This window comes from Calidris pugnax, unplaced genomic scaffold (genome assembly GCF_001431845.1).
Source record: "Calidris pugnax isolate Ruff unplaced genomic scaffold, ASM143184v1 scaffold28, whole genome shotgun sequence".
Taxonomy (NCBI): Eukaryota; Metazoa; Chordata; class Aves; order Charadriiformes; family Scolopacidae; genus Calidris; species Calidris pugnax.
The window spans coordinates 11,574,580-11,593,240 of NW_015090842.1; the positions used below are offsets into that span (position 1 = coordinate 11,574,580).

The window sequence follows — 18,661 nt, forward strand, 5'->3', positions numbered from 1 at the left end:
CCTGTAGTGTACCTAAAGAGATAACCAGTAAGTTTCCAGGCTCCTGAAGTTTATCCTTCCCCAAAATCTTGCAGGAACTACACCTTAGCATACCTACTTTCCCTTTGTTAATCAACACAGTCTGTAGTGAACCCGCTGACCAGGCTGGAATGTTCCCATTTCCTATCCAGCTGCAATATTAAATGGGTTACATAAGGCTGGTTGTTCTGTAGTCTTGCCGTCCCACTAGTTTTCAGATGAGCAGTTATACGATGTAAATTCTTTTAACTCTTTCCTAAAACTTGAGCCTGGCTGTTAGGAGAGATTGTTTCCTGGTAAGATTTTCCTGGCACTTGTAAAATACTTGTGAACTGTAGGCTGCTGCTTTCTGCTACTTGTCAGGTTTTAAAAGCAGTTCTAGAGGTGTTGAACACTGGTGTTAACCTCACTTTTGGATGGAGTTGAGGACATACTTAAGCCCAGAGTGAGTCAATGAATATGCAAAGAGAAGGCAGGAGCTAAAACAAAGCAGCATTTAAAAGGCTGTGAGGAGCTAACCCTGCAGGAGCTTAAACTCAACTGGGTGACATTTCTGGGATTGAAAATAAGTATTAAATGCTGCATCTGTTTAATTCCAAAATGTCAGGAAATGCTGTAGGCAGTACCGAGAAACTGTGTTAAAAATCAGAAAGGAAAAACGCGGAGAGAAGAGGTAACTCAGCCTCTGCTTTTGGAAGAGGTAGCAAACTAAACTTTTCATTGTTGTTAGCAGATCTTTGGAAGAATTGCTCCTGGAAGGTGGCAGTCGCTGTGTTCCCAGCTTGCGTCGCTCCTTTGCGCTGGAACAGCTGACGCACTGAAATCAGAGCTGGGCAATGGGTCGGGAGGGCAGCAGGATGCAGAGCCTCTGCCACAGGGGAGCAGTTGAAAGCAGGGGTGAAGCTGGGGGAACAAAGTGCCCACAGTTCATGGTTAATGAGGACAACCAATTGTTAGTGGGAGCAGTAGAGCATGTGAGGGCACTGAAAGATCCCAAGGCGTGTGAAAAAATGCTGTATGGAGCATATTTGTATTAACCTAGAGAGGTCCTTGACTTTCCCAAACTCGTATGGGGACCAATGGTCCCTATGTAATAGAACAGAGAAAGTGTAATCCTTGGTTTGGGTGGGATGTCTCTAACAGCTTCACTATGGGAGACATCATTCTGGTTTCAGTCATAGGAAGAAGGCAGGCCAGACCCACTGCCTGCTTATCTTCAAGGAGGTCAAAACTAGAGCGTAGAAACAAGTGTGTGTGTTCAAGTGTAAAAGTAAACGATCTGTTTGGGCTGGAGGCTGCAGTTCCATGGGATGACACGCAGCATCCCACCGCCTTTGAAAAAAGCGAGGTTTGGATCTTTGCAGTTTGCTCCCACTGCTCACCTTACACGGGCTGGAGCGCTGGCTGGTCTCAGTATGCTCAGAGTAAATTGAAAACTATTCAAATTACTGTCTTTGTAGACAGTACAAACTTCGGTTTATAATATGAGCCCAAAACAAAGTGTAGCTTTTCACTGGGAGTTACATCAGCTTTGCAATAAGCCCAGTAGGCACTAGAGGAAAGGAAGCAGTAGGGCTGTGCTGGGGAGGGCAGGAAGAGGTAGAGCCAGGCTCCCTTGCACTTGTTACAAGCCATTAGGCTGGTTATGGAGCCACACCCGGAGAAAATGCTTCAGGCACGAGTATGGAAATGAAATGTGAGTTACTTCTAGGAAGCTGCTGTTGATAAGGAGGAAAAAAAATGGTGTTGGAGTAAAATTGGGAGCCAAATGTAGTTGAGGGGCCCAGCAGCTCTTTCTCTCAAAGCATAACCATCTTGAGAATCTGATAATGTCATTATAAAAATAAGGGGGTTGCAGCAGTGCTTTACCCGTGGAAGCAAGATAATTTTTGAGGAAATACCATCTAAATTCATCTGGTACTGGCTTTGTTATGTCAGAGGTTGCTGTGGGAATAGTGAGGTATTTCTTCAGTCAGTGTCTAAGCTGAAATGCCTTCCCCATCCTGAAGAGTTAACAGAAAAGGAAGATCAGATGGGACCCAAATGCTTTTCGTAGTTTTTATAAGAGTGACTGTGGTATCTAAAGGGATGCATTTCATCTCTGCATTTGGAAAGGAAGCCTTTTGATGTTTTATTGCCATTTTAAGTGCATCTGCAGATAAAAAGTAAAGTTACTGCTGTAGAACATCTATTGTTGCATTCTGTGGAATTACTTATGTACCCGGGCTTCTAAATCTAGCCTAATAATTACAGACATGTTACAGAGAGCAGTTATGTGGGTTTTTTTAGAGGCTTATAAAGGGTATTCCAAAAGTCACCTAGATCATAACATTGGAATTGTTTACAGAAGCAGCGCTATACGCTGCAGCGCTGCTGCTCCGAGTATGGAAAGGCGCGCTGAAAGCAGCAGCAGCACATTTTCAGAAGCAGGAGGCACGTGCTGTGCTCTTACTGGGACGAGCCTCAGTAATGGAGGTAGAGACATTCCACAGGCTCCTGCCTTCTCCTTCTGGAGTCCTTCTGCCAGTGCCTGTGAGTAGCTGTAGAGCCAAACATCATTCCAGGCACGAGGCGACTTCATAGGAGTTTGAGTTGGTATGAGTTTAAGTCAAACTTGGAAAGTGATAGGTTTCTGCTGTGACTGGAAACATTTTAAAAATTAAATTCTTCTGCACCGTGTAGCGAGAAAATGAAGTTGAACTTTTATGGGGAATCTGAACTGTAATTAGTGTTTCCTTTGCTGGCTTACGAAGTTCAAAGTAGCATCAGAGTGATGCTACTTTTTCTAACTACTGTTATCCTTTAGTATGTAAGTGTGAACTCCACAACTCTGCAATTAGGTCAATTACCTCTGTTTCTCTGCACACACCCCCTCACTCCAAGCCCCAAGTTTGCCTCTGCCTGTAGGAGTACAAGAGTAGCTGCCTAACTCTGGTGAGCCCATTTGGAGAGAAGTTGAGAGCCTCATGAATAACAACTTTTTTTGGTTTTTTGGCAAAACCTCTGCTTTTGCTGTGCTGGGTACAGGAACTGATTGTGAATTCTTTCTCTTGCACATAGCATTTCTAATTCTGCTTGTCTGCCTCAACTAGGTAGAATCATAGAGTGGTTGGGGTTGGAAGGGTCCTTTAAAGGTCATCTTGTCCAGCCCCCCTGCAATGAACAGGGACATCTTCAACTAGCCCCATCCAACCTGACCTTGAATCTTTCCAGGGATGAGGCATCTGCCACCTCTCTGGGCAACCTGTTCCAGTGTTTTGCCACCCTGATTATAAAGAATTCATCCTTATATCCCCCTTTAAGTACTGACACAATAAGGTCTCCCTAGAGGCTGAACAGCCCCAACTCTCTTAGCCTGTCCTCATAGGAGAGATGTCCCAGCCCTCTGTTTTTGTGAGCTCTGCACCCCCTCCAACAGGTCCATGTCCTTCCTGTGCTGAGGGCTCCAAAGCTGGACGCAGTACTCCAGGTTGGGTCTCACCAGAGCAGAGGAGAGGGGCAGAATCACCTCTCTTGACCTGCTGGCCAGGCTGCTTTTGATGCAGCCCAGGACACAGTTGGCTTTCTGGAGTGTGAGTGCACATTGTTGGCTCGTGTCCAGCATTTCACCCACCCTCAGTCCCTTCATCCCCCAGCCTGTATTGATACTGGGGGCTGCCCCAACCCAGGTGCAGGACCTTGCACTTGGCCTTGTTGAACCTTGTCATGGTTGGCATGGACCCACCTCTCGAGCTTGTCCAGGTCCCTCTTTGATGGCTTCCTGTCACCCAGGCATTTCAACTGCATCACTCTGCTGTAGAGTAAAGCTGGTCTTTCACATAATTGGTTCTGTAATGTCCTTACAATACAAAGGTTGAGAAGCTGTACAGTAAATAATCTAAGCAGCTGTATAGTGTCTACTAAATGTGATGTATAACTTCCTGGGACAAAATTAAGGTAAAGAAATGACAGCACTGCCTGTTTGTGACAGGAATTTTTATTGTAGTTGTTTGTTAATTGAGAAAGAGGAACATATTAGCTCAATTCAACATGATCAGCATCTTGCTCCTGCTTAGGATAAGCTAGCAAATCCAGTGCTCCCAATACTAATTTAATGGTTTATTTTTCTTAAACTAACACCTCAAAACAGAATAAATGCGTATTCTTCTTTTCATGTTTTAGTAGCCCAACTACTTTGCTTTATTATTTATCAATGTCATCAAGTGTATCCTCCAAAGGAGGGAGGCTCTGGGAATTCATAGCCATGAGAAAAAAAAATATGCACAAAAACAACAAAACTTTTTTTTGATAATTTAACAGTCTAATAAAACAAGACCTAGCAATATATTAAGAAATAAATCCAGTTACAAACGCATGTATATAGAAGGAACTTCTGTGGATGTCAGAACAGAAAATGATCAGCTATTTACAAGATACACAGCAGGATGGGATAGTAGCTGAGACCCACCATTCAGAAACCAAACGTGTTCTCTCCACTGTAGGCAACGTACAAGAATCCATCCTCATCCTTTTCCTTCTCATAAAGTTGTCCCATAGTTAAGCTTGAAGGGGAAAAAAGAGAAATGGTTTGCTTGGATAGTGACAGTTGCATATTGTAACAGTCAGAACCTCACATAATCAATGACTAACAAAAGCTAACGTTTGTAATCTGTGTGGAAACTGACGTAGAAAAATGAGGGTATCTGAAAAGCAGTTGACTCCTGAGCTAGCAAAATGCATTTGTCAGAATGCTTAGCTATTCTATTGGAAATCGGTCACTGAATGTATTTCAAGTTCTGAATCACCCCTTATTGATGCCTGATAGCAGCCTCCTTGATTGCAGCTGCACTAATGTCTTGCTGCTTGTGTGAGCAACCTCATTTCTCCCTCCACCTGGTGTAGTCGTGAATGTACAGCTGGTCTCAACTCTTATCAAACTTGTGCTTTTTGGACTATTTCTTTGAGGTCCAGGTTGTTTCGGGGAGTAAAAGCTTTTTTTTTTCAATATTGTTAAAAAGTGATGATTTGAAGTAGTAATAATATATATTTCTGAGTCAACTTGCCTTTCAGCCTCGCTCAAGAAATAAGATGTTTATCAAAGTCACGAGGAAAAAACCCAAACACCTTCTGAAATCACTAAATAAGCCTCAAAGAAGGGACTTGCTGTCCCTCTGATAGGCACAGGCTTGCTGACGTGGTTCTGAGTACCAAGTGAACAGCCTCTCACCTGGACTGTGGGACAGTCTTGTCTACAAAGAGGAATATTGCTTTCTCAGATGGCAGCTGAATCCGCTTCCTGATGATCCACATGAACTGGGCCACGGTGATGTCCGACGGAACTAAGTACTTCCTCTTGTCAATGTCAACAATCTGAGATCCTGAGACTTTCTCCACTATGACCTGTAAAGCGCAGGGATGAAGGTGAGGCTTTTTGGGATTGGCATGAACAAACAGCTTCGGTAAACCGCCTGCTGAAAAGTTAAGGCTTAGTAGTGGCTTCTGTGTACTTCTTCTCTTAAACTATCCAGTGATTGAAGGAAGAAGTCTGGGACTTCTGTCTTCTCGCTTACCCCAGCTGACAGTAACAAACTGAGGAATCCATTTAACCATATTCCTTCCTTGCCCCATTTATCTGCAGTGCAGTCATGAAAAATTCAACTCGACTGCGGTGCTGGTGCCTCAGCAATGGCAGGTGATGTGAGGAAATGCATTCCCTTTGTACAGATGCTGCTTACTTTGTTTATGTCGTTATTGCAATGTAAAAAGAAAGTAGAACAGAATAGTTCAGTTGCAAGGGACCTACAACCATCTAGTCCAACTGCCCTGGCCGAAAATTAAAGCATTGTCCAAATGCCTCTTAAACACTGACAGGCTTGGGGCACCAACCACCTCTAGGAAGCCTGTTCCACTGTCTGACCACCCTCTCAGTAAAGAAATGCCTCCTAATGTCAAGTCTGAACCTCCCCTGATGCAGCTTTGCCCCATTCCCATGTGTCCTGTCACTGGATACCAGGGAAAAGAGCTCAGCACCTTCCTGTCCACGTCTTCTCCTCAGGAAGCTGCAGAGAGCAATGAGGTCACCCCTCAGCCTCCTTTTCTCCAAACTAGACAAACCCAGAGCCCTCAGCTGCTCCTCACAGGACACACACCTGTGACCATCATTGCTTGAAGTTTTGTTTTACACAGAATTCTAGTTTGCAACAAGCATGCCCTATCCTCTTTTAAATTGTCATATGACTAAATAGTGTCCCACAATATGAAGAAATACAGGTTTAATAAACACAACAGCTCCACCCTTCCAGCTTAACTGTCTTCTTTAAACAATGTCCCAAGTTGCTCCTAACAGATGACAGAACCAGCTGCCTTGCTATGGCATACAGCAAAAGAAAACAAAAGGAAGAAATATTAGAAATAGATTTCAGTAACATTGAAGCTAAAAAATTGGTATTGAGGTAAATGGGAGACCCACCAGCCTAGTCCAGCATCTAATCTGCCATCTCACCTGTTGTGCACAAGCCAGAGATGCCAAAATGGCTCCCAGGCTTCCGTCTAGAGCATTAGAGTATTCATTAATGCTTTTTTTTTTCCTTTTCCCTCCCTGAAGCCTTTTGTATTCATCCGTGCAGCACACTGTACCATCACAGAACCCATACCAGTGTGTCAGACGCTGTCAGGCTAAGCAGAGAGAGGCACGGGCACGCTTCAGGTCACTCAGTGCAGAGCTGGAGGAGCTGTATTACATCTGAACACAGTTAAAACTCTGGCAGTTCCACACGTTCATTTTTGCACAGTGCTTTGCAGTACTGCTTCTGATTTGACATCCGTGCTCTCTGCATTTCTGTAATTAACCTGGCAACAATTACTGCCTTCCCACAGCTAGCCACCAAGCACTTCAGCCAGGCTCAAGCGCTGAAGCGTGGCTGTGAGAGCTCTGGGGTACCAGCTGCCTGCCAAGGATGCCAGTTGGGCACTCCACCAAATCATCAGAAAGGTGCTGTGATGTGACCTTGTCTGTGTGCCTCATGCCGTACCAGACTTACACTGCCAGATAATCCAGCAATGTACACACCTGATGTTAAAAACCGTATGGTTACAGCTTCAGCTGATTGGATGAAGTTACAGAATGAGAGTGATACCATACTAACAAAGTGCAGGTTTTAGCTATATATTAATGAGAACCAGATGGGATATATAGACCGTGAGGAAAAAAAATAAAATAATTACTAATGATAAAAAAAATCACAACCCATGCTTATGCTACTAGGCCACCACAGGAACTTGGCCATCTTCTGCTCTGGGAGCGTTTGGTAACAGAAAGCAGGAACCCCAGCGGAGATGCCGAGGTAAGATGATGTTTGCAGCATCAACAGGCTTTTGTTTGCAACTTTGAAAAAAAGACTTCCTATGTTAATCCCTCTTTTAGGATGTCTGTAGACCCAGGTCTTCAAGAACATACTGATTTCATCACTGGAAAGCAGATATTCTTTTTTTTATACGCGTTATTCTAAATATAACTAACTGCACTCTACGGCGCTTGTTTGTTCCAGTGTGTTACTGTTGTCACGGTACCGCTCACTGGTACCATTCTCTGCTTTGTATTATGCTGAACTGACAGAATATCTTACTTCATAGGTTAGGAAATTAGAAATTGGCTGAAGGAAGGAAAGATGGCCACAAAGAAAGCGAAACAAAAAGCAACAGGTACATGAAGAAGGAGAATTAAGTATTACTTCTGGAAAGGACCTGACACTTACTGCTCCACACAGGCTAGTTCTTGAAGGAAAAATTCAGCACGTGGGGAAATAAGGCTTACAAGAGGTTCCAGTGTCTCCATTCCTTAGCTCTGCATTCCCCATTGCTACAGGATACAGGTAATGCGCAAGTAAATTTACAAAATATGCTACCTTAGGGTAGGGTTTTCCTTATAATTCCTTCAGCTCTGCCTACAGAAACAGAAGGAGGGCGTAGGAGCTGCCCATTGCAATTTAGTGTGAGGGAACTGTAGAGAGGAGCAAGAATAGCCTGAAAGGAATATTGAAGCCTTAACAACTGATACTTTTTTTTTTTTTTTAAGATTACAACAACACACCAGGGATTTTAGCAGAAACTGTCATAATGGAAATCAAGGCTGTTGGTGAACTGCTTCCAGTAAAACTTATAGATACCTTTAACCCTTTCAGACCACTTGATTCCACAGGCAAATTTAAAATCGCAGTGCTTAGTAAGCATGAATTTCTTTCACCTACTATTTTATTCCTAAAAAGTCTAGCCTAGGACAGAGGCGGGCTGTTCATATTTTATCTTAATAGGGTTGAACCACTGCAACATCTCTAAATCCAGGTAGACAGACACAGCAGCTGAGAACTGAAGTCACTTTGACCTATGTCACTCTGGATGCAGGCTATAACCTGGAAAGCAGGAAACATACATTAAGTCTGAAAACCTTTTTTGACTATTAGATACCAAAAATATATTTGATGCCAACAATTTTGTGAAAGGTACGTGGCTCAACCTGAATCATTAAGAAGAAAACATGTATCATCCCAGACAAAGCATCACACTGCGATGTGAGATTTAATTCCTGTATCCATCCCCCCTTGCTGTCCATTCCTGATACAGCATCAGGTAATTCTGACTCACACTATGAGTTTCACGATCTTTTTTTTTTCCCTAGTGTTATGGATTGGACGAATGGGTATGTGTGGAGATGTAGGGTCATTGGCATGCTACAGTCCATAGCTCAGGGGGTGGTTAGCCATGCAGGGAGTGGCACGGATCGTTCCAGCTTGCCAGACTGCACTGGGGAGGATGCTATGAGTAGCTGCAACTCAGCAGCAGAGCAAGTCAATGGGATTAGAGATTCTTCCCTGGGCTGTGCTGTCTGTTGGGTAAGTTATTTACGAAGAGGTGGGAGAGGAGTGGCATTAACCTGCGTGCTCAGATGGGATGGGAGACATTTTACTCACAAGCAGGTAAGCTGAGAATGTGGCCGTGTTGCCAGCCCATTACATAGGGATGTGAAGTGTGGTCATTCCACTGACTGAAACACGATAAAAGGGATTGCAGAGTGAAGCAGAGAGGTCATCCACTATTTAGCAGGTAGGTAGGTAGGTATTAATCCAGAAAAGAGGGGTCACCACTTGCACTGGCTCTTCAAACAACAGGGTTTGCGTGGGGGGAGATTCACCACGATAAGACTGGTCACAGGCATGGAATACATGAGGGAAAATCACCTTCCTTATATAACCAGGATGGAAGATTGACAAGGTTGAAACAGTTTATGATCTCTCTTAGAATCAGGCACAGAACGAATCCTCAATACACTGAAGGTATTTTCTGGGCTATAATTGCCATTAGAAGAAACCAGGGCACTGATAAACCATAAACGTGCCTGGGAAGTGTTCAGAAAGTCAGGTGCTCTTGTTTACTTGTCAATATGCACCAGGGCCGAGGGGCCAGTGTTGGATTAGTGTGTTTGGGGCCTCTCTAAAAACACCTAAGGGCGCAAAAAGCAAGATGAATTTACTTAGTAGGATCTGATCAACGAAGAGAGGCCTGGATGGAAACAGCTTCTCCACCTTTGCCTCCGAGCGCTGAGATGAAGCTGGTGTGGTTACTCACCGGGACACGGTCAGGGTATTTGGCTCGGATTTTTGCCGACTCGACACATCTGTGCTCTGCGAACAAAACTCGTCATTAGTCACCGCACAGCAATAGCATCGCCGGTGTCCTGGGCAGGGAGGGCAGCGCCCGCGGGGACGGAGCCTGCGGGGACCGCGACCGCCGTGCCCTCCCCGCGGGGGTCTCCAGCCGTTCAGGGAGGCCGTCCCCGGCCATCACCGCCGCCCTTCGCCGAGAGCCGCGGGCGGCTGACCCCCCCAGAGAGGAGACACCCCCCCCCGGCCGGGGGGAGGCGAGCGGGGCGCGCAGAGGCGGGAGGCCGCGGGGCCGATGGCAGCGGAGGAGGAGGAGGAGGAGGAGGAGGAGGCGGCGGGGCCGCCGGCGGGCAGCGCCCGGCCCGGGCCCACCCTTACCCAGCGCATGATCCTCCTTGAACATCCACTTCATGGCGCGGGCCGGCGGGGAGCGGAGCCAGCGGCGGGAGGGCCCGGTGTGCGGGCGGGCGGGGGCTCTGCCGGGCGGCCGGGCCTGTGGCTGTCACCGAGCCCTGTCACAACAACAACAGCAGCCACGGCTCGGCAGGCGGGACTTCCGGCTCGCCCGTTACCCTAGCAACCCCCCGAAACGCAGCGCTTCCGGCCGGGCCGGCGAGGGGCGGGGTGGGAGCAGCCGGCCGCGCCGTCACCGTCACCGGCTGCCCGAGGCCTTCCCGGGAGCGCTCGAAGCCTCATCGCGGGCTCCGTCGCCGCGTCGGGAGTCCCCCGGCTCCGTCCCGCTGCCTTTCTCGGCCGCTCTCTCGCCTCTCCGCAACCGCCGGTCCCGGAATGCGGGCGGTGGACGCTCATTGGCTGGCGCGCCCGCCCTCCCCTCGTCTGATAGGCTGGGCGTCCCGTCAGTCCGGCGCTCCGCCGTTGCCAGGGTGAGGGTCATGGCGGTGGTGGAGCTGTTCTCTCACCCCGCGTTCCACACCCGCTACCGGGCCGGGCTCTGCTCCGCCGCCGCCTTGGCCCTGGCGCTCATCACGGTGCTTACTTACGTGCCGCCGCTGCTGGTGGCCTACCGGAGCCACGGTGAGGGCCGCACCACCCTACCCCGGCCCGCCCGGCCCGGCGCGGTGCTGAGGCCTTGGCGCTGTCTCTACCCGCAGGTTTCTGGCTGAAGCAGAGCTCGTACCGGGAGCAGCCCACTGTACGGTTCCGGTACGAGGTGCTTTTCGTGGCCACCATCGGCTCCGGCCCGGGCAGCTTCTTGGCGTGGAGCACCTTCCCGGCGTTCAACAGGCTGCAGGAGGACCGGCTGCGGGTCCCGCTCCTGTCGGTAGGCCTGCCCGCGGCGGCGGGGGGCAGGAGGGCTGGAGAGTGGGAGCAGGGGACGAGTGTCGGCGGTGCCTGTGAGCAGGCGGCCTGTCACGCACTGCTGCCGCCCGGTAGCAGCAGGTTCACACATAACATTGTGCCTCACACCAAAATTCGCCTGGGACATGTGATTTTTCACCAGTCCGGTTTTACTCCCTCTCAGTGTTATAGAATCATTTAGGTTGGAAAAGACCCTTAAGATCATCGAGTCCAACCATTAACCTGACACTACCATGTCCACCACTAAACTGTGTCCCTGAGCACCACTGATGGTTTGTGTGAACACATCAGTTACTTCCCTCAAATTGGTTGTCCTACCTACTTTACCCCCCGCCATGTGGCTTATTATGATCTTAAGTTTGCAGGGATTAGTAGGTGGCCCTTGGGTTTGAAAGCCAGTCTGTGCTTCCGAAAGCACATAGCCTCTGCCCTGCAGCTGTTGTTGCTTCTGGGCTTCAACAGTGGCAGTTATTTTTCTGCATTACCTCTGTTAAGAGTCCTGTTACTTTTGCAAATAGCTGGAGTGCTGGGCACTTGTGGGGCAGAAGCGTAGCAAACCTTGGCTCACAACCAGGAATTGGCATACAGAAGCTGTTAAGAGGCAGGTTGCAATGGCAAGAGGCAAAAGCCTGATGGTCAGTGGCATGTTTGCACAGGATGTGACAGAAGATCCAGCACTAAGGCATGACTTTTAGCATGCAGGGAAGGTGGTTGGAAGGGCATAGGGCAGAAGAGACCTTGAAGAGCTTTCTCTCTCTGGGGGGGGCATATGAGACATTGTATAACAGACCAAATTAAAGGCTTCTTGCTTGTCTCACCCTGTATCTATGAAGTCAAGCAGCTTTTTATTGCCTTCTTATCTACGCAGTTTATTTGCTTCTTTAGTATGTGCATGCTGCAGTTGTTTTTCTTTCTAAAGGAAGTTCTCCTCTAAAAAAAACCTTATTGATTCTTTTAGGCTAGAGAGGAAGACAAAAATCAAGATGGCAAAATGGATCAGTTGCATTTTAAACTGGAACTTCCACTACAACCTACAGAGCACATAGTTGGTGTTCAGCTGATTCTACTCTTTTCCTACCATCTTTATGTGAGCATTTTTACTTTTATTTGCTGTGACAGTCCTTAATTTGTGCTGAAGTATTAGGTCAGTGAGTAGTATCACAGAGAGTTTCAATATTCACAACACATTTGTTGTACAGTAAAAGTGAAAATTTTCCTCCAGATGGAGTGGTAGTAAGGTCTAAGTAACTTCCTTGTTTGGTTCTTATTGCAGAGCAGGAGTCCTTAGCTGGCTTTGACTCCTGCATATTTTAAAGTGTGTCTCCAATGAATGTGTTTAAGCATCTTGCTGCTTTTTGCGTATTATGGCAAGTCAAATTGTCATTAGCCACGTGCTGTTGGCCTTCACTAACTTTCTTGTGGAACTTTGGTTTATAGAGTTAGCTAACTAACAACTAAGGTAGTTCACTTGAAAAAAAAAAAAAAGAAGTAATTAATATTTCTTACTTGAGGTTCCCTAGTTTAGAATACTGTAATGATCTGAAGCTTGGGAGCCAGAAAAAAATCAAATCCATGCAGATAATCTCTAGATACAAAGAGGTAGAAAAGTGTATTGTGTTTCCCTTGCCCCCTAAATTCTCATTTCTCGTGTTCTCCATTTCAGAGAATGTCAACATTTGTGATGCAGAGCATGGCGTTTCTTCAGTTTTTTTCTCCTGTGCCAGGGTCTCAGCTCTACATGAATGGAGACCTGAAATTGAACCAGAGGCAACTACTTAACTATTGTGGACTGGATACCAGATACAATGTGAGGAAACCTTTTTCCTTCCCCGTCAATTTCCCACCCTTTTATCCTCCTAGCAGGATGGGTGGTACCCTAATTATTTGTACTCTTGCTTTGTACTCTTCTTTGGAACTGATGTTTTCTTGTTAAGCTAGAGGTGGAAGAGGTTATTCTGCCAAGATGTTCAGTCTGATGTTCGTGTGCATTCCTTCATGGGCATGATTACTTTGGGTAACAAACTCGGTAGAAATACTTTCTTGAAGAGTGGAGGAATAACGCAGGTGTCTCCTTGCTGTAGGTGTCTGTGGTCAATGGCACAAGTCCTTTTGCAAGTGACTATGATCTAATGAACATTATTGCAGCCTACTGGGAGAGAAATGGTAAGCCTGAACGTGTAGCTGGGAATTGCAGGACAGCAGTAGTTAGCTATTGGCAGCTGTTCTGTGAGGATTTGAGTTCTGTCCTAAGACTGAAAAGCCCCTTAACCCGGATGTTTCCTTTCCCCACTTTAGTGACAACCGTCTTTTCAGATCCCAACCCTGTTTGGATGACTGGAAGAGCAGCAGATACACCATTTATCATTAATGCCACTATTCGTTACCCAGTGGAAGTTATCTTATATCCTTTGAAAACTGCATAACGTGACATAACTGGGTTGCATTATTTGGGCTGTTACATATAGGCCAAATGAGAACTTTTCTTCTAGATTTGCTGCTAAACTTTTCCATTGGTACCTAAGCAATTGCTATAGTTCTATTTGCTGGTTCCCCCAGATGGTTCTGCTTGCGTAGCCACTTTTTGCCTTTTTTCCACTGGGAACCTGTGTTGCTTTTTCAGCCTGGCTTAACTGGCCTTTAAGGCAGTTTCTTGGCCATTTCACAGTGAATATCCTGAGAACGTAAGTCTCACTTTGCTCCTGCAGCACCCGCTGTCCCAATCTGTCATGGATGCCACTAGCATAGCATGGTACTGTATTCTGTGACCTAAAGCAAAGCATTAGACATCTGTATGCAAGGTAAGCTCACCACATAATCATCCCTCAGTGGATGTGGCAAATCCATTACAGATTGTCTGTTCAAACAGACCTGGATTTTTTTTTTCCCCACAAAAAACTCCCCACGAGTTTTGTGCCTTTCCACGTCTGAGTTCCTTTATTTAGTTATTGCAGTGGTAATATCAGAAGCTTCTTTGTTAAAACTCCTTGACTTTCTTTAAATATCAGCCAGGATTTTGGGAAATGATTAAATTTGCCTGGATCCAGTATGTCAGCATTCTCCTAATTTTTCTTTGGATGTTTGGCAGGATTAAAATGTTTATGTTCCAGAATCAGGTGTTGACTACAATTCCAGTATCACCAGTTCTGCCAGTGTCTCCAGTAATGTCCTACAAACCGCACCAGTCCTGAGGAGATGCCTAAGGACACTTTAAAGACATACAGTTCAAAAACAGATACCTGCTTTTATTCTTTATACACTTTTTTACTTCAGAAGACCAGAACTTTGTAAGTATGTTCCAAGTATATTCTGTTTGTGCTTCCTTTTTTAAATGCATTTGCATTCATCGATTTCTCTGGGACCACTGCTTTGGGACTGAAAATTTTAATATTTTTGACAGTTAAAGAAGAACCGAGTTATTTTTTTGTGACTGCAACACACTTTAAAAACCAGTAGAAAGCAATGAGACTGCTTTTGCATGATCTTAATTTTGCTAAACTGTGAAGACTGAAAATAATATGCTAACAGTAACAACATAAACCATTTTTACTGTCTTGTAAATTAAGTCACTGCTGAGTTAGAGTTCTGTCAAGAGCTATTGTATGTGCATTTATGTGCATTATGAAAGGGAAAAATGTAAAGGATGTGAAAAAATGTATGGATGAGTTGGTGTCAGAGCCACACTTCTGTAACTGCGGCTACATGTGCTCGCTGATTTAGTTATTAAATTGGATGATGGATAAATTCAAGATTGATGTGAGAAACTGGGATGAGGGTGATAGTGTCTGTGAGGTTTGCATGAACTTTCCTATTGGCTTTATTCCTGTAGCACTAGGCCATTAATTGTGAATTGCGAATTCACAAAATGGATAAGCCTGGTAGTTAAATCACTTACATTAACATGGGGAGCACTGAAAGACTTTGTCCCTTAGTCTTGATGGCAGGGAAGATGATTTAAGTTTATTTTCTCTTTCTGGCCTTACTTTTTACGCCAGGCAAGCTTGAAAGGGAAAACAACAAGATTTACATTATGTTTTTCAGTTTTGTAGTTAAGATTTAATTTTAGCAAAGCAGTGTTACAGCAGGAGAGAGTCTAAAACAATTCTAGATGCTGCTTAACAAAATTCTGAGTGTTTTTGGTTGGTTCTATTGATCTCTTAAGACATGGTGCAGCTACGAAATGCGAAAGAGCAACTTGTACAGCAGCACTCCATCTTTGGCCATTGTCCTTTAGAATTCAACATCCCGGCAGTGTGAAGACCTGCCTATTCCTTTTTACTTTTTCAGAATGGCCTGCTTCTTTTTGATCTTCTGTTTAAGGTTATTTTAAACTTTGTGGTCTTGCAGCTCGGGTTTCTCCCATCTTTTACGCGCTGGACGGGCTCCAGCCTATTCTTCAATACAAGTGAAACATTAATGCGGGGAGCCATATCTTGGCTAATCAACACACCTTTGTTGCTGTGAAATGAGAACTTACATGTCAATTGTAAATTATTGCAAGGAGCATTTGCTGATATATACATTTTATATATACTGCTTTTTGATCTTTGAAGCCTATACCCAGCAGCCTTGGACTACTGGTAATTGCCTTTGTATCAGGGCGCACAGGGTGGGAGCAACTTCCTGGTGCTTTTTAGTGTTTCTAGGCCCTACACAGGATGAACGAAGGGGCCTGTGAGCTTGTTTCCCCACTATCTCAAGCAGACGTACATCTGGTCTGCTCTAGTCCCAGCTCTTCTCCCTTGCAGTGGTGGTTGTGTGACTGCATGAGTTAATTTAGGGAGTTCGTTATGGTGAAGATCATCTTTACCAAATATATTAACTTTTTCAGACAAGTCAGTTTCCTGAATGAACTGGGGTCAAATCCTGTTGGTGGCCAGTCACCCGTGGTGTCCCTCAGGGCTCAGTTTTGGGGCCAGTATTGTTTAATATCTTTATTGATGATCTAGGTAAGGGGATTGAGTGCACTGTCAGTAAGTTTGCAGATGATGCCAAACTAGGGGGGAGTGTTGATCTGCTTGAGGGTCGGAAGGCACTCCAGCGGGATCTGGACAGACTGGATCAACGGGCCAAGGCCAATGGGATGAGGTTTAATAAGGCCAAGTGCCGGGTCCTGTATTTCGGTCACAACAATCCCAGGCAATGCTACAGGCTTGGGGAAGAGTGGCTGGAAAGCTGCCTGGCAGCAAAGGACCTGGGGGTGTTGGTGGACAGCCGGCTGAACATGAGCCAGCAGTGTGCCCAGGTGGCCAAGAAGACCAAGAGCATCCTGGCCTGTAACAGGAACAGGCAAGCAGGAGTAGGGCAATGATGGGCACTGGTGAGGCCTCACCTCAAATGCTGTGTTCAGTTTTGGGCCCCTCACTACAAGAAGGACATTGAGCTGCTGGAGCGTGTCCAGAGGAGAGCCACCAAGCTGGTGAGGGGTCTAGAGAACAAGTCCTATGAGGAGAGGCTGAGGGAACTGGGCATGTTTAGTTTGGAGAAGAGGAGGCTGAGGGGGGACCTCATTGGCCCTAAAAGGAGGGTGTAGAGAGGTGGGTGTTGGCCTCTTCTCCCAAAGAAATAATGACAGGACCAGAGGAAATGGTCTGAAGTTGCAGCAGGGGAGGTTTAAATTAGATATTAGGAAGAATTACTTTACTGAGAGAGTGGTCAGGCACTGGAACAGCCTGCCCAGGGAGGTGGTGGAGTTGTTATCCCTGGAGGTATTTAAGAAATGTGTAGACGTGGCACTTCAGGGCATGCTCTAGTGCCTGAGATTGTTGGGTTGTGTCTGTTTGTGGGTTTTTTTGGTATGGGTTTGTTTTGGTTTTTTTATATTTATTTTTTGTGGTTGGACTCGATGATCTCAAAGGTCCCTTCCAATCATGAAGATTCTGTGATTCTGCGATTAGAAAGGCAGAGAATGGTCTTGGGAGAGACCATAGAAACCCCATTTTAAGGGTTTGAGCTCCCCCAAAATGGATCGTGTAACAGTCCTTCAAGCTGAACAGAAGCCAGTTTCAGGTAGCAACTGGAACATGAAAGAGGATAACGCCAGAAAACAACAATAATACTGGGAGACTCCATTACGCCTATTTCACTTTTCTCTCCTATTGTATTCTTCCACATTAAGTTATGACAAATATGCTGCTCAGAGCAACAGTTCAGTGAATGCACATGAGCTAAGAAATGGTGAATAGGTCTTGTTTGGGAAATATAGAGAAAAATATCCTTATGTTCTATTTGCCTTTAGAAGGAGAAAGCTGAAAAAATCCTCTGCAGTAATTTAAGAGGAGAACTATTTAAATTAAAAGAAGGAAAGCAAAAAGAGTAATTGGTTGCAGGTGGCATGCAACTGTTTAGTATGACCTGAAGCAATCCCTCCATTTCTTTTGAAAGACACACGTTTCATGACTGGGACTAGTAAGTGAATGCAGTGTAAAGGGAGCAGTAAGGACAAGGCAAAAAAAAACCTGGTTTTGTTACCTCTGTGGTGGTAACTCCCTAGGTTGCTTTTGTACTGACATAGTTCATGGTTCTGATTCCTTTTCAAAACTTGGAGAGGGATTCTACTTCTGTGAGTAACCAAGCAACAGAAACAAGGTAAGATGTTATGGCTGTAGCAACTGAAGTACAAGGAAAAAGTATTCCTAAAATCCGCGGCACTAGCATTAAAGGGGCTTTGGGAAGGAGGAATCTTTCTCCGAAAGCTCTCTGTAAGGACATTGCCAGCAATGTGCCCTTGTCGCCAAGAGAGCCAGTGGAATCCTGGGCTGCATAGGGAAGTGTGTCACCAGCAGGTCCAGGGAGGTCATTCTCCCCCTCTACTCTGCACTGGTGAGGCCACAACTGGAATACTGTGTCCAGTGCTGGGCTCCCCAGTTCAAGAGAGACAGGGAACTACTGGGGAGACTCCAGCGTAGGGCAACAGAGAAGATTGAGGGATTGGAGCATCTCCCTTATGGGGAAAGGCTGAGAGAGCTGGGACTCTTTAGCCTGGAGAAGAGAAGGCTGAGGGGAGACCTTATTAATGCTGACAAGTATCTAAAGGGTGGGTTGAAGGAGGATGGAGGAGGACTCTTTTCAGTGGTTCCCAGGGACAGGATGAGGGGCAATGGGCACAAGCTGGAACATAAGAAGTTCCACTCAAATCTGAGGAAGAACTTCTTTCTAGTGAGGATGAGAAAGCCCTGGAACAGGCTGCCCAGGGAGGGTGTGGAGTCCCCTTCCCTGGACATTTTCAAGACCCACCTGGATGCTGTCCTGAGTGATGTGCTCTGGGCAACCCTGCTTTGGCTGGGGGATTGGACTGGATGATCTTTAGAAGGTCCCTTGCAACTCCAACAATTCTGTGATTCCGTGACTCTTCCTTTGGCCTGCTAAGCAACAGAAAATAAAAAGACAAATACGGCTGCAATGCATCATAGTGTTACTACACGGATCTTCTGTGTACATGTGTGTCCAAGAGTCACCTAAATGCTGTGCGCTGAGGAAGGACACGGAGCCGTGGTGGGATGAATCAGGTTTCTGTAAAAGGAAAAAGCAGCTGCGAGTAAATAGTCGCTGGGACGTGGAGGTGCGAGAGCGGCGCTTCAGGAGTGTTTTAAGGGGTGATGCTCAGGTGAAAGAACCCGTCTCCACGCTTATTCCTCAAGCGGCCTGTCTGGGGGCGCGGACCCTCCTCTTCCCCTCCCCTCCCCTCCCCT

The 18,661-nt window shown here is 46.0% G+C and overlaps 3 protein-coding genes across 3 annotated transcripts in view; 2 read left to right on the forward strand and 1 right to left on the reverse strand.

Moving 5' to 3' along the window:
* Window positions 1-3,978: 3,978 nt before the first annotated feature.
* GABARAPL2 (GABA(A) receptor-associated protein like 2) lies at window positions 3,979-10,304 on the reverse strand. The gene is made up of 4 exons (XM_014942328.1): window positions 10,032-10,304; window positions 9,619-9,674; window positions 5,225-5,397; window positions 3,979-4,559 (listed from the first exon to the last, which is right to left on the reverse strand). The coding sequence occupies exons 1-4, from the start codon at window positions 10,063-10,065 to the stop codon at window positions 4,469-4,471; spliced, it is 354 nt and encodes a 117-aa protein (XP_014797814.1). The 5' UTR covers window positions 10,066-10,304; the 3' UTR covers window positions 3,979-4,468.
* Window positions 10,305-10,441: 137 nt separating this feature from the next.
* On the forward strand, window positions 10,442-14,194 carry TMEM231 (transmembrane protein 231). The gene is made up of 7 exons (XM_014942327.1): window positions 10,442-10,688; window positions 10,766-10,935; window positions 11,932-12,060; window positions 12,637-12,780; window positions 13,055-13,136; window positions 13,269-13,374; window positions 13,972-14,194. The coding sequence occupies exons 1-7, from the start codon at window positions 10,547-10,549 to the stop codon at window positions 14,159-14,161; spliced, it is 963 nt and encodes a 320-aa protein (XP_014797813.1). The 5' UTR covers window positions 10,442-10,546; the 3' UTR covers window positions 14,162-14,194.
* The window catches only part of LOC106888248 (carbohydrate sulfotransferase 5-like), a 12,056-nt gene continuing 7,523 nt past the window's right edge, over window positions 14,129-18,661 (forward strand). The window contains exon 1 of the mRNA XM_014942324.1: window positions 14,129-14,257. Coding sequence (XP_014797810.1) covers window positions 14,166-14,257 — 92 coding nt within the window. The 5' untranslated portion in view covers window positions 14,129-14,165. The remainder of the gene's footprint in view (window positions 14,258-18,661) is intronic.

What these genes read in the sequence shown, in the direction of transcription:
- TMEM231 (XM_014942327.1), top strand. Translation starts at nt 10,547, where the DNA reads ATGGCGGTGGTGGAGCTGTTCTCTCACCCCGCGTTCCACACCCGCTAC. An exon ending in GGTGGCCTACCGGAGCCACG is followed by an intron (nt 10,689 to 10,765) that starts GTGAGGGCCGCA and finishes CTCTACCCGCAG; the next exon opens with GTTTCTGGCTGAAGCAGAGC. An exon ending in TACCCAGTGGAAGTTATCTT is followed by an intron (nt 13,375 to 13,971) that starts ATATCCTTTGAA and finishes GACTTTCTTTAA; the next exon opens with ATATCAGCCAGGATTTTGGG.
- GABARAPL2 (XM_014942328.1), bottom strand. Translation starts at nt 10,065, where the DNA reads ATGAAGTGGATGTTCAAGGAGGATCATGCGCTGG. An exon ending in CAAGGAGGATCATGCGCTGG is followed by an intron (nt 9,675 to 10,031) that starts GTAAGGGTGGGC and finishes TTTTGTTCGCAG; the next exon opens with AGCACAGATGTGTCGAGTCG. An exon ending in AATACCCTGACCGTGTCCCG is followed by an intron (nt 5,398 to 9,618) that starts GTGAGTAACCAC and finishes TGCGCTTTACAG; the next exon opens with GTCATAGTGGAGAAAGTCTC.